This window comes from Lichenostomus cassidix, chromosome 20 (genome assembly GCF_008360975.1).
Source record: "Lichenostomus cassidix isolate B80296 chromosome 20, HeHo_3.0, whole genome shotgun sequence".
Taxonomy (NCBI): Eukaryota; Metazoa; Chordata; class Aves; order Passeriformes; family Meliphagidae; genus Lichenostomus; species Lichenostomus cassidix.
In genome coordinates, this window is record NC_139500.1 from 11670510 (window position 1) to 11686494 (window position 15985).

Here is a 15985-nt window from a genome sequence, read left to right on the forward strand (position 1 = left end):
CTGTGCTCAGTGGCACAGAGAATTCCCTGTGTTTGGGATGGGACATGGCCACACTGAGCTCAGCCCTCTTTATCCCCCCTCTCCCTGCAGCCCATGGGAATCCTGTCCATCCTGGAAGAGGAGTGCATGTTCCCCAAGGCCTCTGACATGACCTTCAAGGCCAAGCTCTACGACAACCACATCGGCAAGTCGCCCAACTTCCAGAAGCCGCGGCCGGACAAGAAGCGGAAGTACGAGGCCCACTTTGAAGTGGTGCACTATGCTGGTGTGGTACGTCCCTGGCAGCTCCTCCCAGCACCTACACCTTCCCCTCGTGGGGACAGGGCTGTCCTGACCTTTCCTCCCTGGGGACAGGTGCCATACAACATCGTGGGGTGGCTGGACAAGAACAAGGACCCTCTGAACGAGACCGTGGTGGCCATCTTCCAGAAATCCCAGAACAAGCTGCTGGCCTCCCTCTATGAGAACTACGTGGGCTCTGCTTCGGGTGAGGAACAACCTCACCCCTTTTTTTTACCTCAGTCTCTCCCCTCCTCTCCTCTGTGCCCAGCTGTTGGTGCAGCATCCCTGTCCCTGGCACTCCGGGCAAAGGGGAAACCCGCATTGATCCCTGAAATCCTGTGTGGGTGGGTGCTGGTTTAATGGTTTGTGTGGGGCTGTAGGGGTGTCACGGTGGCCTTGTGACTTTGGGGTGTGTGAAGGGTGTTTTTGTCAGGAGCTGCGGAGGAACACCCAGAGCTAGGTGCTGTGGGAGATGGTTTTGGTTGTCTGTGACTTTGCTCTGCAGCAGGGCGCAACCACCTCAGCTTTACAAACAGCAGGAGCTGTGGGAATTCTAGGGGTGCTTGAGGGTGCTCCTGAGCCCTCCAAGCCTGGCAGATGTTTTGCTGATGTAAGTAATCAATATTTCACCCCAACAGAGGAACCTCACAAGCCAGGCACCAAGGAGAAACGTAAAAAGGCAGCTTCTTTCCAAACGGTGTCGCAGCTGCACAAGGTAAGAGGCAGCCCCTCATCCTGGGCCATGGGGGAAAAATGCTCTGAGGGTCCCACTGGCAGTCCCACTTCCCTGCCAACACTCTTGGTCTCTTGCACTTCCTGGGAAGAACCACCAGAACCCCTGAAGGACCACCTCTAGGCAAAAGCCCCCAACTCCCTCTCATCCCTGTGCCTGGCAGAACCCCAGCCCTGTCCTTGTGCTCCAAGGGTAGGACAAGAAGCTCCAGGCTGGGAGAGCTCCCTTGGAGCTGGGCTCATGCTGCTCCTGCCCATGTGATGCTCCTCCACCTTTGGGAGAGCGGCAGTTAAGACTTGTAGTGATGTTTAGATAATTAATTACATGAACATCACTTTAAGTCTGTGCTACTTCTCTCCTCATTCTTGTCAGCGGGAAGGAGAGCCTTTGGGCAGAAGAGAATGGAGGAGGATCTGCAGGCAGCTCCCTGTCCTGGGGGGTGACCTGACCCATTTTACAGCTCAGGGTGTCACACACCTCTATCCCATGCTCACCACAGGAGTCATTTGTCCAGTCCAGAGCTCAGCTAACTGGAAAGCAGCACAGAGGGATGTGTCCTGCCATGACAGCCTTGTGAGGGGGAATGGGCACAGCCTGAGGCTGCTACAGCTCCAGGAGGGTTTGGACAGCACTGCCAGGGATGCACAGGGTGGGATTGTTGGGGTGTCTGTGCAGGGACAGGGGCTGGACTGGATGATCCTGTGGGTCCTTTCCAACACAGAATATTCTGTGACTCCTTCCTGTTGAGAGAAAATTGTGACTTTCTTCCTTCTGGACAAGTCACAGACCTTGGGGAAAGGTGTCTGTGGTGAGGTACTGCCCCATGGTGATGTGGAGCTGTGGGAAGGTGTTCCCTTCCCCGAGCTGGTCCTGGGCAGGCTGAGCCTGTACGAGCAGAGGAAGGCAGCTGCTAAGATCAAGGGTGGAGATGCCTCTCCCACAAGCAAAGGCAGGGCTGTGCCTTGGAGAGAAAAGGAGGTGCAGTCTGGATCAGCAGGGCCCTCTGTCATGGTCAAAATGGGTGAAGCACTGTGGAGGTGCAGGGAAATCCTGCATTTCCTACCATTCTCTGCCTGCAGCCAGTGTGGACACCAGCCCTGGAATTGCAGGGTACTGTCTTACATGGGAGAGAGGAGATTTATGTGCTTTTGCAGTTTGACAGGCTTTAAGACAGCTAGTTCCCCAAGACTTAGTCCCGTTCGCAAGATTCTTTGATATCTGGCCGATTTGTCTAAAAATACCATTTATTTGACACAGAACATAACAAACATACAAACATAGAACAGATTGACACACATAGACACACAATGAATACATAATTGCAACACTATGGTAGCTAAAAATGCAATTATGGGGTAAAACCTTGCTTGAACTATAAAAATAGTTAAAAACGCAAGAAATGCTTACTTGAACGATAATGCAAGTTAAGAAATGCTTGCTTGAGCTAGCTGAAATGCAAGTTAAGAAAGGTACCTATAAGTTAGCCGGAATAATACAATTTAGGAAACTCAATGATCTCACCAAATCCAGTTTTGGAGCTGGGGATACATCAGCGTCCTGACTCAATCCCTCGGGAAGTAACCGCAGAGCCTGCGTCCAAGCTTAGGGGAGAGACTTTTCTCCACGCTCCGATATCCATGTAGAAAAGCTTCTGATTTTACTGAGTTTTTCGTGGTGTTTTATAGGGAAAAGAGTGTGTATTTGCGGTCACCTGAAAATTATTCACATTCTCTCAGTGTCTTGCTCTGAGTTCCAGACGCCAGCACTGATAGTCAGGATTAAGCCATTGACTTAATCTGGGCCATCAATCTCGGCTAGCAATCAGGGAGAGAGAGAAAGGGGGGGGGGGTCTGTCCTGCCACAGGTACTAAACACAGAGCTCTGTGCCAGGAATATGCTCAGGCCCCTGTCCCTGGCTCTCCCCTGCAGCAAAACTTCACCTGCAAATAGTTGGGAAGCATCTGGCTCCTCTCTGGCCCAGCAAAGCCTGCAGGTGTCATTTGTCCTGCATGCCACCCAGTCCCCTGTGCCGTGGCTCCCACCCTGCTGCACTGCCCCGGGGCTGGGAATGTCCCTTGGCAGCACAGCAGGAGGAAATTCTCCCTTTCTCATGCCAGAAGGGGCCCCCAGGGTCTGCTCCCTCCCTGCCTGTGGGGAGAAGGGTCTGGAGAGAAAGAGAAGTGTTGTTTGGAAGCAGAGCTGTCCCCTCACTCACTGTGTGCCCTGCAGGAGAATCTCAACAAGCTGATGACCAACCTGCGCTCTACCCAGCCCCACTTTGTCCGCTGCATCATCCCCAACGAGACCAAGACCCCAGGTAAGGGGGCTGAGGCAGCAGCCTGGCAGTGCCCTTGGGGACAGCCACACGTGGCAGCTGGCAGGGATTCTTGCACCCACCTTCTGCCCAGCCCTGTTCATGCTGCCACTGAGCCCTGACCCCATCTCAGTGCTGAAACTCCTGTGACCCGGGTCAGTCTCCTGTGCTGGGGAGAATGAGCTTTGCCAGGCTCGTTTTGGCTGTGCAGCCTGGCACTTGTATAACAGCAGGCATGGATGAGACTTTCAGGCTGAATTCCACCATCCAAGGCCCAGGCTGCAGCACTGCTGCTCAGCACAGACCTGCAGGATAGGTTAACCCTCGTGTTCAAGCCACGGGATGTTCCCAGGGTTCTGGGCTGGGCTGCAGCTCCATTTCCTCTGTCTTCTTGGGCTGAGCATCTGCTCCATGTCTGTCCTCCCCCCAGGAGCCATGGATTCCTTCCTGGTGCTGCACCAGCTGCGGTGTAACGGTGTCCTGGAAGGGATCCGCATCTGCCGCAAGGGATTCCCCAACAGGATCCTCTACGCCGACTTCAAGCAGCGGTAACTGCCTCCTCTTCCTTGCCCAGCTGTGTTTCCAGGGCAGACAGCCTTGTCCTGGCTCCAGCCTGCTCCCCAGCTTGTGCAGGGCTGGGAGCCCCACACACCCCCAGTGCCTGTCCAGTTTGGGATAGCTCTGCTGCTGGCTCTGGGGTGCCAGACATGGGGAGTTTGGGATGAGATCGGGATGTCTGAGGTGCTGAGTGCAGGGCTGGTGCAGGGAGATGGTGACAAGGCTCAGGCCCTCTGATCCAGGCTCAGATTTCTCTCTGCCCTTGGGATGGATCCTTAGTATTCTCCAGCAGGTCCCATCCATGCTGCTTAGCTCAGGCCTGACTAGGCATGGTGAGGCCAGTGGTGTCTTTGCAGAGTCTCCCTGATGTTCAGGGACTAAAACGTGGCAGAGTTCCCTTGTGCCTGCAATCCTGTGCCCTGGAGCAGCTGGCTCACACACATCTCTAGCCTGTGGTGCAGCCTCAAGGCTCCAGTGGGAAGTGGTGTGACTGAGGTTCTGGGGTGATGATGGTGCTGCAGATCTCCTGCATGGCCTCCCTCTGCTTTGTCCCTGCAGATACCGTATCCTCAACCCAGCAGCCATTCCAGAAGACAAGTTTGTGGACAGCAGGAAGGCCACAGAGAAGCTGCTGAGCTCCCTGGAGCTGGACCATGCACAGTACAAATTTGGTCACACCAAGGTGAGATCAGGCAGCTGGCCCTTGGGAGGGAGGAATTGTCCCTCCTGTTGCTCTCCATGCCTGTCTCTGCCTGGCCACAGTCCTGCTGCTGCCCTGCACTCTGCAGGGTGTGTGTGGCCCTTGAAGGGACTCAGGAGGGCAGAGAAAAATGCTGGCTGGGAAGAGAAAAAACAGCTCTCAAAAAACAGCTGCCTGACCTCATCCCACCCACCTCAGCAGCTCATCCCTGTGGGGAGCATGATGTGCTCAGGGCAGGAGATCTGGTTCCCTGTGCCATGTGTGGGTGCACCTCCAGGTCTCCCTGGCAGGCTGTGTCACCCCTGAGCCCTGTGTCCTTCTGCTGCTGACTCCACTCTCGCCCACAGGTGTTTTTCAAGGCTGGTTTGCTGGGCTTGCTGGAGGAGATGAGAGATGAGCGCTTGGCCAAGGTCCTGACTATGCTGCAGGCCAGGATCCGTGGGTACCTCATGCGTCTGGAGTATCAGAAGATCATCAGCAGGAGGTAGAGTCGTGGGGGCAACAGGCAGAACTTTGTGTCTCCTTGTCTCTTCTGCACATGTCAGTGGGTTTGACCTGTGGGCCTTGCCTGTGTCTGGCAGTGGTTGGTCCTGAGGGGTGGAGGCAGACCTGGAGGAGGTCTGGCATGGCTCTAGTAGGGAGGATCTAGGTGTGGGGAGCCTCTGGTTCCCACTGGAGGATTCAGAGGGAGGCAGAGTGAAGAGACCTGAAATCCAGGCCACCTTACCCATCCCAGTAGGGCCAGTACAGCATGCAGGCAATGTGCCATTCATTCACCATCCTGCTGTTTGTCCAGCTGGTGGAGAATGGAGCTGTGTCTGGGCCTGCAGAAGCCAGAGTGGGACATGGGGAATACACACCCCTGATGGTGCTGTGCTTGTATTCCCCCAGGGAAGCCCTTTATACCATCCAGTGGAACATCCGGGCCTTCAACGCTGTCAAGAACTGGTCCTGGATGAAGCTGTTCTTCAAGATCAAGCCTCTACTCAAGTCTGCTCAGACTGAAAAGGAAATGTCCAACCTGAAGGAGGAATTCCAGAAGATGAAGGAGGCTCTGGAGAAGTCCGAGGCTAAGAGGAAAGAGCTGGAAGAAAAACAGGTCTCCATGATCCAGGAGAAGAATGACCTGGCTCTCCAGCTGCAGGCAGTGAGTGCCTCACCCTCTCTCTGGAAGTGTAAAACAGTGCAGGGTCCATGGGTGGAAGAAGGAGCAGAGTCTCCTAGATCCCTCCTTCAGCCTCATGCAGTTTTGAGGCTCCCTCATTGCCACAGTCTGTCTGAAACACAACCAAAGGCTGTGCAGCCCTGAAGTACCACCACATCCTGGGGCTGTCACAGGGATTTGTGATCCCCTGGCACTGGAAAGGGTGTTTACCTCACAGGGGGGGTGAGAGGGACCATAATGTTGGCTTGCCAAATTTTGTGCCATTTTTTGTGCTAGTGTTTCCTTGCCATGGAAAGACTGAGTTGCTCTTTGGCCCTGGTTAGTGTTGGTGGCTGTCCTGTGAACCTGGATAACAGGCAGTGAACTGGAGCTGTATTTTTTTTACCCCTGAGCACCTCGGGTTTGCTCTGCCCCTTCCACAAAGAGAGCTTCAGCTCTGGGCCAGGACAGCAGGGCTGAGAGCAGAGTCCTGGGGCAGGGGCTGAGCCCTGGCTCTCCTGTGCCTCTCCAGGAGCAAGACAACCTGGCAGATGCAGAGGAGCGCTGTGACCTGCTCATCAAGTCCAAGATCCAGCTGGAGGCCAAGGTGAAGGAGCTGATGGAGCGTGTGGAGGATGAGGAGGAGATGAACTCGGAGCTCACCGCCAAGAAACGCAAGCTGGAGGATGAGTGTGCAGAGCTGAAGAAAGACATCGATGACCTGGAGCTCACACTGGCCAAGGTGGAGAAGGAGAAACATGCCACAGAGAACAAGGTAACTGACCTCCCTGCAGGCCCCAGCCTCACTGCCCTGGGGCCTCAGTGCTTGTGGGGACACCAGAGAAATGGCTGGGACAAGGCTTATGGGGTGAGGGAGCTGAGGCAGAGCAGAGGGCAAAACCTTCCTTGTCCTGCCTCATTGCCCAGAGGGGTGTGAGCAAATGGTTCTGTGCTATGGCAACTGATTTGGGGCATGGAAAACTCAGCAGGTGGGACCAGCCTGGTCAAGGGGACAGGGGCTGGCTGCTGGTGGGTTGCTGAGCTGCTGTTGCCCATGGATGGATTCCGGCTTGCAAGGAGGGTTCTGGCTGCTGGAATAGCTTTGCACCTCCTCCCTCTGAGAAGGTGCTCTATTTTTGTCCTTGCTGATCTAGGTTAAAAACCTGATTGAGGAGATGGCTGGTCTGGATGAGATCATTGCCAAGCTGACAAAGGAGAAGAAAGCCCTGCAAGAGGCCCATCAGCAGGCCCTGGATGACCTGCAGGCTGAGGAGGACAAGGTCAACACACTGACCAAAGCCAAGGTCAAACTGGAGCAGCAAGTGGATGATGTGAGTCATAGGCCAGTGACAATGAAGCAAGAGGGGTTTGAGTCACATCTCCAGGAGAACCCAAAGGCTGTCCCTGGATGGGATTTGGAGTGTGGGATAGTTCCCAGATCCCTCTTTAACATGGCCAGTTGTTCCCAGATCCCTCTTTAACATGGGCCATTGACATGCTGCCCCTGAAACAAGAGGGTGTCTAGAGCACCTCATGGAGAGCAGTCCTGGGCTGAGGGAATGGACTGGAGACCAGCTGGGGAACTGGGAAACACCTCTGGCTCCCAGGGCTGGGTGAAGTTCCCACAGCAGTGGGCATGGGTAAGGGTGGGGCTGCAGAGGGTCCTGTCCCTCCCTATCCCATCTCCCTTCATTCTCCAGCTGGAAAGCTCTCTTGAGCAAGAAAAGAAGGTCCGCATGGACCTGGAAAGGGCAAAGAGGAAGCTTGAAGGAGACCTGAAGCTGTCACAAGAGTCTGTGATGGATCTGGAGAATGACAAACAGCAGCTGGATGAGAAACTCAAGAAGTGAGTGTGCGACATGTTCCTGGGCTCTGGGCTGGCTCTGCACCTCTAAACCCAGCAGATGTGTGGCCTCTGCAGGGGCTGCTGGGCTGTGGCTCTGGCCACTGCTCTGTGACCAGTCCAGGCACAAGGGCGTGGTTTCCCTGGGCACTTTGCAGAGAGGCTGAGGAGCTTGTGACAGACTCACAGGCTAGGGCACAGACCAGGACAGGTCCTCCTCTGTATGTGGGGTTGGAGAGGAGGGACCTGCCTGGCAGGATCCAGCACACTGTGGGACCTCAGCTGCAAGTGCAGACTTCAGTCATGTCCCATTCTCATTGGGGAGCTGGAGAACACCTTGGGAGTTCAGATGGAAGCCCTCAGAGCCAGTTGTCTGCCAATTTGGCCATTCCAGCCCTCCTTGTGAGCTTTCCATGAGCTTCTTCTTACTCCTGCAGTCCTTTCCTGTGTGGGTTTGATTGTCCTCTGGCCTTGGTTGTAACAGTGCAGGGAAATTTAGGAGCAAGGAGGACCTGTCAGGACAGTGTTTGTCTGACCAGAGGCTCTGCCTTCTGTCTGTACAGGAAAGACTTTGAAATGAGTCAGCTGAACTCAAGGATTGAAGATGGGCAAGTGTTGGAGGCCCAGCTGCAGAAGAAGATCAAGGAGGTCCAGGTATGGTGGGGAAGAACTATTTCCACAGCCTGGGAGTCCAAAATTCCCGTTAGATGTGATGTGCTGGGGAATCTGCATGGCCAGAAAAGAAAAAGAATGATGGAAAAAAGCTGACATGGGTAGCAGGAGCCAAGCCCTCTGCCAAAACATGGTGGGTTGAAAATTAAGGAATGAGCTATTGAGGTGACCACTAGAACCAGCTTGAGGAACAGCTCCCAGGACATAGTTCTCTGTCCAAAATAAAACCTTTAATCCAGTGCCCAAAATCTGAAAAAACAAATCTAGGATGCTGGGCTGTCACAGATAGGTCCCCACACTCATGGAAGTTCCCATGAAAGAAGCTCATGCCAGCTGGATCCTGATGGCAGGGCACAGAGCAGAGCAGGAGCTCTAAACATGCTACTAAGGAGCACTAAGCCCACCTGCCTCCCTAAACAGCCTGAGATTGGTGGCTTCTTGCTGCCCATCCCCAGCAGAGACACTGGAGATGTTGGAGATGCTGGAGCTTCACCCAGAGCTTGGAGCATCTTGCCTTCTCTGTGTGTCCAGGCACGCGTGGAGGAGCTGGAGGAGGAGCTGGAGGCCGAGCGAGCCGCCCGGGCCAAGGTGGAGAAGCAGCGGGCGGAGGTGTCGCGGGAGCTGGAGGAGCTGAGCGAGCGGCTGGAGGAGGCTGGCGGCAGCACTGCCACACAGCTGGAGCTCAACAAGAAGCGCGAGGCAGAGTTCCTGAAGCTGAGGAGGGACCTGGAGGAGGCCACCCTGCAGCACGAGGCCACGGCAGCCGCGCTGCGCAAGAAGCACGCGGACAGCGTGGCTGAGCTGAGCGAGCAGATTGACAACCTGCAGCGCGTCAAGCAGAAGCTGGAGAAGGAGAAGAGCGAGATGAAGATGGAGATTGATGACCTGTCCTCCAATGTTGAGTACATCACCAAGAACAAGGTGGGTGCTGGCTCTCCATGGGGGTGGTTGGTGTCTCCTGTGAGCATCAGTTCAGCTAGGTGATGGTGTCTCAAATAGCTCTTTGCCATGGCCAAGTCCCTGTTTGACCCATAACTTGTCCCTGTGTTGCCACAGGATGCTTTACTTGTCCTAGTCGAGTCTGGAGGCTCTGGGAAGACATTTCCTGTGAGCCTGACTGCAGAGAGCCACAATTAGCTTAGTGGAAAACTCTGGCAGGCTCCTGCTGTCTGCCCTGTGTGCCTGTAGGATCTGCAGAGCAGGGCAGGGAGGCCCAGGGTGGGAGAGCAGTGCTCTGTGGGCAGAGCTGGGCTCATCCAGGCTGTGCTTGCTGCCTGCAGGCCAACGCTGAGAAGCTGTGCCGCACCTACGAGGACCAGCTGAACGAGGCCAAGGCCAAAGTGGACGAGCTGCAGCGACAGCTGACAGATGTGAACGCCCAGCGGGGCCGGCTGCAGACTGAGAATGGTGTGTGGGGACATGAGCCAGGGCCACAGGGCTTCTCTGGGGTGTCAGTGTGGGGTTCAGCCAGGTAGTCTGTCCTCCTCCTCCCATGGGAGGAAAAACTAGTTGTGCGTCAGGAGGGATTCCTCACTGGCATCCTTTGCCTTTAACTGGTTGCACCTCTGCCTGGGTGGGAATACAGCTGGGAAAGCTGGAGGCCACAGGCTCTGGGAGAGTGTGGGCTAGTGCAGATTGCAGCCCTGCAGCCCCAAAGTAGCTGTTTTGGCTCTGTTTGAACCCAGGGGAGCTTAGTCGGCTGCTGGAGGAGAAGGAGTCCTTCATCAACCAGCTGAGCCGTGGCAAGGTCTCATTCACACAGAACATTGAGGAACTCAAGAGGCAGCTGGAGGAAGAGACCAAGGTGAGGTTTCCAGGGCATGGCTGATCTCTGAGAGGCACTGTGGCAGTGGCCCAGACTCTTGAACTGAGGAGGTGGGACACACCCTGCACACAGGGCAGCTCCTAACCTGGGAAGAGCAGAAGTTCCCTGCTGCTGCTCCCAGTCCTGGTGCCATGGCTTGTGTCCTGGAGCCCGGGGTCAGCTGCTGCTCTCCCTTCTTCAGAGCAAGAACGCCCTGGCCCATGCCCTGCAAGCCTCCCGGCACGACTGTGACCTGCTGCGGGAGCAGTACGAGGAGGAGGTGGAGGCCAAGAGCGAGCTCCAGAGGAACTTGTCCAAAGCCAATGCTGAGGTGGCCCAGTGGAGAACCAAGTACGAGACTGATGCCATCCAGAGGACTGAGGAGCTGGAGGAAGCCAAGTAAGTCCCATGGCACAAGTCAGTTCCTTGTGGTTGCAACTTTCTGTTCAACAGTGGGGCTCTCCCGGACCCCAGGGTGGCACTGCACAGTCCTGCCTGGATCTGAGGCTGTGGGGCCGGATGGCACTGGGGCAGGGAGCGCTCACCCCGGTGCCATCGGCAGGAAGAAGTTGGCCACCCGGCTGCAGGAGGCCGAGGAGGCAGTGGAGGCTGCCCACGCCAAGTGTGCCTCGCTGGAGAAGACCAAGCACCGGCTGCAGACTGAGATCGAGGACCTCTCGGTGGATCTGGAACGAGCCAACTCGGCCTGTGCCGCCCTGGACAAGAAGCAGCGCAACTTCGACAGGATCCTGGCCGAGTGGAAGCAGAAGTATGAGGAGACCCAGGTGGAGCTGGAGGCGTCGCAGAAGGAGTCGCGCAGCCTGAGCACGGAGCTCTTCAAGCTCAAGAACACCTACGAGGAGTCCCTGGACAACCTGGAGACCCTCAAGAGAGAGAACAAGAACCTGCAGGGTAGGAAATGAGCTCAGGCACTCCTCTTGGGCTCTGCCCAGGCTCCTGCTCCTGCCCTGTGCTCAAACATGGGGAATTGGGTGCCTTGTTGGCCAGAGTGGAGCTTGCTGCTCAGCCCATCCCTTGGAGGGATGCAGCAGCTGATCTGGGTTGCCAGTGTGTGTGTCCTGCCCTCCTGCTGGGGACACTCTGGGAGGACAGGCAGAGCCACTTGGCTGCTGTCCCCACATGGCTGCTGTTCCCAAATGGTGCATGATTTGCTGCTGGTTGCCATGGCTGTGGCATGACCTTGCCTTAGGAGTGTTACTCTTGGCCAAAAGGTCTCCCACAGTCCTTCAATGCTCTCTCCCAGACTGCAAAAATGACCCCAAGCACAGCCTCAGCTGGTCTCCAAGGGGCTGGGGGACAGCAGCTGAGCCTGGACAGGGGGATGGGGATGTCACTTGTGCGGGGCTGGCCCCACCACCTCCCTCCTGACCAAACTCCTTCTGTCCCCATCAGAGGAAATCGCTGATCTGACTGACCAGATCAGTCTGGGTGGCAAAACCATCCATGAGCTGGAGAAGGTGAAGAAAATGCTGGAGAGTGAGAAGAACGATATCCAGGCAGCTCTGGAGGAGGCTGAGGTGAATCCTTGTTCCCTACATGTTCCTGCTGCCCCCAGCAGCCACTGGCCCTGCATCTCTGGTTGGATGCTGCTGGAGGGTGACAGTCCTGAGCCAGGCTGTAACCCCTGGGAGTCCCATTCATGGGGCTCCTGCAACCATTGCAGGCACTGGGGTGGCTCTGCCTGCCCTGCATCCCACAGCAAGGGGCTGGGGGACAAGGCCAGACTGGGGTGGGTGGCTGGGACCTTCCCTTCCCAGGAACCACCATGGCTGAGCTGTCTTTAGGGAGCCCTGGAGCACGAGGAGAGCAAGACTCTGCGCATCCAGCTGGAGCTGAGCCAGATCAAGGCTGAGATGGACAGGAAGCTGGCGGAGAAGGACGAGGAGTTTGAGACCCTGAGGTGTGTGGGATGAGGGGACAGGCTGGGATGTTGCTACAGGGGCAGAGCTGGCACCGTGGCCCTGCTGGCTGTCCCCAGGGGATGTGACTGTTCATGGCCTCTCCTGCAGGCGCAACCACCAGCGCGCCATGGACTCCCTGCAGGCCTCGCTGGACGCAGAGGCTCGGGCCAAGAACGAGGCTGTCCGGCTGAGGAAAAAGATGGAGGGAGACCTGAACGAGATGGAGATCCAGCTGAACCATGCCAACCGCCAGGCCGCCGAGTTCCAGAAGCTGGGCCGCCAGCTCCAGGCCCAGATCAAGGTTGGGACAGACTCGATGCTGTCCCTGCCACCAGCCTGGCTCACTGCTGTCCCCACTGACCCCACGCTGCCCCACAGGACCTGCAGATCGAGCTGGATGACACCCAGCGCCACAACGACGACCTGAAGGAGCAGGCAGGTGCCCTGGAGCGCCGCAACAACCTGCTGCTGGCCGAGGTGGAGGAGCTGCGGGCAGCACTGGAGCAGGCGGAGAGGAGCAGGAAGCTGGCGGAGCAGGAGCTGCTGGAAGCCTCCGAGAGGGTCACCTTGCTCCACTCCCAGGTGAGGCACAGCCAAGACCTGTGTCCCCACTGGTGGGAGAGCCAGGAGCCTGTCCAGCAGTGTGGCGACTGGCCGTAGTGAGTGACCATCTGTGGTCACACTGAACCTGCTCTGTGTGCAGAACACGGGCCTGATCAACCAGAAGAAGAAGCTGGAGGCAGACATCTCCCAGCTGAGCAATGAGGTGGAGGATGCCGTGCAGGAGTGCCGCAACGCCGAGGAGAAGGCAAAGAAGGCCATCACGGATGTAAGAGAGTGGTGGGGATTGTGCTGTGGGGTTTGGGTGGGTGGGAGGAGAAGGGAGGCTCTCACTTCTCCAGAAAGCCCATGGTCTGGCCTGGCCTTGCAGTGATGTTCCCCTGCTGTTGGCCTTGCAGGCTGCCATGATGGCAGAGGAGCTGAAGAAGGAGCAGGACACGAGCGCACACCTCGAGAGGATGAAGAAGAACATGGAGCAGACCATCAAGGACCTGCAGATGCGCCTGGACGAGGCAGAGCAGATTGCTCTCAAGGGGGGCAAGAAGCAGATCCAGAAGCTGGAGGCCAGGGTGAGCAGGCAGGGGCAGATCCCTGGCTGTGGCTCACTCCTGGGGCTGCTCCATCCCTCTGGGGCCAGGTGGTGCCTGTGGGGACCAGGAGACAGTCCCCAGGGACCTACCAGCCTGGGCCCAGCTGAGCATGGTTTTAGCCTCTGCTGTGGCTTCTCTGAGCTGGGAAAACGGCTTGGCCTGAGCTGGGCTGGCGCTGGGAGCCAAGTGCTGAGCCTGGCTGTGCCCCTGCAGGTGCGGGAGCTGGAGGGAGAGCTGGATGTAGAGCAGAAGAAGATGGCTGAGGCCCAGAAGGGCATGCGCAAGTACGAGCGCAGGATCAAGGAGCTGAGCTACCAGGTACAGAGCTCCAGACACAGCTCCAGCCCCGGGACAGCAGCACCTGGCACAGTTCTCCTTGCTTGGCCTCTTGTGGTACCCAACAGCCCACCTGCCCAGCTCAGCCCAGCCTGGGCATGTTCTGGGCTCTGTGGGGAGAATGACAACAGCTGCACAAGCTTCTCCCTGTGACAAAATCCACTCTCTGCTCTGAGTCCTTCTGCTCCTTTCCAGCACCTTCTGAGCTGGGTGTGGGACCCCAGGGGGGAACCAGGGGGTGGATGCTCTGACACAGGGCTGGGTTTGTCACTTGGCACCACTGGGATGCTCTGATAAAGGTGGGGGACAGGTGGGCCCTGAGGGGAAGGGGCTGCTGGGGTTTGGCTAAGGGAGCCGGGGCACTTGCAGGCTGAGGAGGACCGGAAGAACCTGGCTCGGATGCAGGACCTGATTGACAAGCTGCAGAGCAAGGTCAAGAGCTACAAGCGCCAGTTTGAGGAGGCAGTAAGTGCCCATCACTGGGTCAGGGGACAGGGCTGTCCCTCCCTGGGACTGTCTGGCATGGCTGCACAGATGTGGGGAGCTCAGAGCCTGCTGTCCCCTGTGCCCCATGCACCCACCCCTCCCTTGCCCCTGCCCAGGAGCAGCAGGCCAACTCCAACCTGGTGAAGTACCGCAAGGTGCAGCACGAGCTGGATGACGCCGAGGAACGCGCTGACATCGCCGAGAGCCAGGTCAACAAACTGCGCGCCCGCACCAGGGACGTCGTCATCTCCAAGGTGGGCACAGCTGGCTGTGGCCATGGGGACATGGGCAGGAGCTCCTGCCAGCCCTGGAGGCAGGGGAGTGACCGCACAGCCACAGCCCTGGAGCTGAAGGGGGCTGAGCACTCGCTCCAGATCCCAGCTCTCACCAAAGCCCTTTTGGGATTTTTTCCAGCATTAGGAGCCTGGCTACCCACCCTGCCCTGTCCCAGCTGCTGCTCTAGGTTGGAGGCAAGTGGCTGCAACAGCCACTATCAGCTTTGCACTGCGTGAATAAACATAGACCTGCCAGGACTTGCTCTGCTGTGTCTGTCACAGGGTCATCAGGGCCTTGGCCTCTCCTCCTGGGGTCTTTGGGAATGTCCAGTCCTCCCTCTGCCAGCTCTGGCTCGGGCTGGGTTTTGGGACAAGAGCCCCTTTTCTCATCCCTCCCCACCCAAACACATCTCTCAGCAGCAGGGGACGAGAGCTGAGGCAGGAGGCAGAACAGAGCTCACCCACTACTCCTGAGGACATAAAACCCTACACTACAGCCCTGCAGGACAGTACAGCTTTGGCAAAGGCACTGCAAAGAAAGACATCTCCACTCATTTCTTTAAAATAGATTTTTTAATAGTTTCCATTTAATATATTTGCAGTTAGCAAATTGGCATTAATCAGGGCAGCATGAACCTCAGCAATCCCCGGGGACAGTGCAGACTTCCCAAGGAATTTGTTAGTGCCAGGGGTCCCACCTCCCTCCCATCCCAGCACCTGCTGCCACCTCCATGGGGCTAGTCCCTCTCACCATGAGATCCATGAGGCATCTGGCCTGGACAGACATCCTAAAAGAATGTGGTCCCAGTTAGGATTTCCTGTGACCCTCTGGGCACTGGGCAGAGCATCTTCCTGGGAGCCCAGCACACTCCACCCTGCAAGAGCTGCCAGGGGTTTCTTTTCTGTGCCTTTCTCTGCCAAATCAGCCCAAAAGCAATGCCCAGCCTGTGCTCCCAGGCCTGGGAGGTGCCTCAGGATGGTGTGGGCTCAACTGAGCTTCCCCTAGGCCCATAGGCAAGGCCAGAAGCAACTGGGCCCCAAACTGTCTTTAAAATAGAGAGAGGGGAGTGAGCCTATGCAGGGGGATAGCAGCAATCAGTGGATGCACCAATTAACTACACTACGGAAAAGGCATCCCTTAACTTAAAAGCCTTTTAATTTGAAGCATTTATTTTAAGTGTACATCTATTACAGTTAAGAAGAAGCAAAGATACACCGAAAACACAAATACCCAAGAACAAAAAAAGTACAGATGAGAAAGAAATGGGCTGAAGGGAGGAAGGGAGTGAGGGGCAGGGTCAGGGTGACCCGGTGAGGAAGAGGTGAAGCTGCTGCAGTGAGGAGCTCCCCAGGGTCCCTTCACCAAGGCAGGGTGCAGCCCCAGGGAGGGACACCAAGCTCGCCAGGGACAGACACCAGGCTCCCCAGGAGCTTTATGCACAAGCTCAGCAGCTCTGAGCTCCCTGTAAGCCCACCGTGGGACACCAAGGGAAGGGAGAAGAGAGAGGAGAAGGGAGATGTTCAGAGACAAGTCCTGCCCCTGGGGCTGGAGCCTCCTTCACTCCTCCAGCCCCAGCACAGGGAGCCTCAGGGTAGGTTTCATGCTGCTGGCAACAGCCAGAGATAAAAGGCTGCAGCTCTGGGATATCCTCACCCCTTCGGAGCCTGGACAGAGCTGAAGTCATCCCATCAAATAAATTAGAAAATGTTAAAAAAATTCAGATGTTTGTTTCAAAAATGTTTCTTTTAGCTGTAGCTGCAAGAC

General features: G+C 56.7%; 1 protein-coding gene across 2 annotated transcripts in view; it reads left to right on the forward strand.

The window, feature by feature from the left end:
* MYH7B (myosin heavy chain 7B) overlaps nucleotides 1-14478 on the forward strand; it is a 29059-nt gene extending 14581 nt beyond the window's left edge. For both annotated transcript variants that reach the window (XM_085078936.1, XM_085078935.1), the window contains 27 exons: nucleotides 91-270; nucleotides 355-487; nucleotides 921-997; nucleotides 3245-3332; nucleotides 3760-3877; nucleotides 4446-4569; nucleotides 4935-5071; nucleotides 5479-5734; nucleotides 6264-6506; nucleotides 6886-7062; nucleotides 7432-7577; nucleotides 8138-8228; nucleotides 8778-9167; nucleotides 9527-9653; nucleotides 9932-10050; nucleotides 10253-10449; nucleotides 10613-10962; nucleotides 11464-11588; nucleotides 11856-11971; nucleotides 12081-12273; nucleotides 12351-12554; nucleotides 12676-12801; nucleotides 12932-13102; nucleotides 13337-13441; nucleotides 13829-13924; nucleotides 14062-14199; nucleotides 14360-14478. In XM_085078936.1, coding sequence (XP_084935062.1) covers nucleotides 91-270; nucleotides 355-487; nucleotides 921-997; nucleotides 3245-3332; nucleotides 3760-3877; nucleotides 4446-4569; nucleotides 4935-5071; nucleotides 5479-5734; nucleotides 6264-6506; nucleotides 6886-7062; nucleotides 7432-7577; nucleotides 8138-8228; nucleotides 8778-9167; nucleotides 9527-9653; nucleotides 9932-10050; nucleotides 10253-10449; nucleotides 10613-10962; nucleotides 11464-11588; nucleotides 11856-11971; nucleotides 12081-12273; nucleotides 12351-12554; nucleotides 12676-12801; nucleotides 12932-13102; nucleotides 13337-13441; nucleotides 13829-13924; nucleotides 14062-14199; nucleotides 14360-14365 — 4233 coding nt within the window. In that variant the 3' untranslated portion in view covers nucleotides 14366-14478. The remainder of the gene's footprint in view (nucleotides 1-90; nucleotides 271-354; nucleotides 488-920; nucleotides 998-3244; nucleotides 3333-3759; nucleotides 3878-4445; nucleotides 4570-4934; nucleotides 5072-5478; nucleotides 5735-6263; nucleotides 6507-6885; nucleotides 7063-7431; nucleotides 7578-8137; nucleotides 8229-8777; nucleotides 9168-9526; nucleotides 9654-9931; nucleotides 10051-10252; nucleotides 10450-10612; nucleotides 10963-11463; nucleotides 11589-11855; nucleotides 11972-12080; nucleotides 12274-12350; nucleotides 12555-12675; nucleotides 12802-12931; nucleotides 13103-13336; nucleotides 13442-13828; nucleotides 13925-14061; nucleotides 14200-14359) is intronic.
* The last annotated feature ends 1507 nt before the right edge of the window (nucleotides 14479-15985 follow it).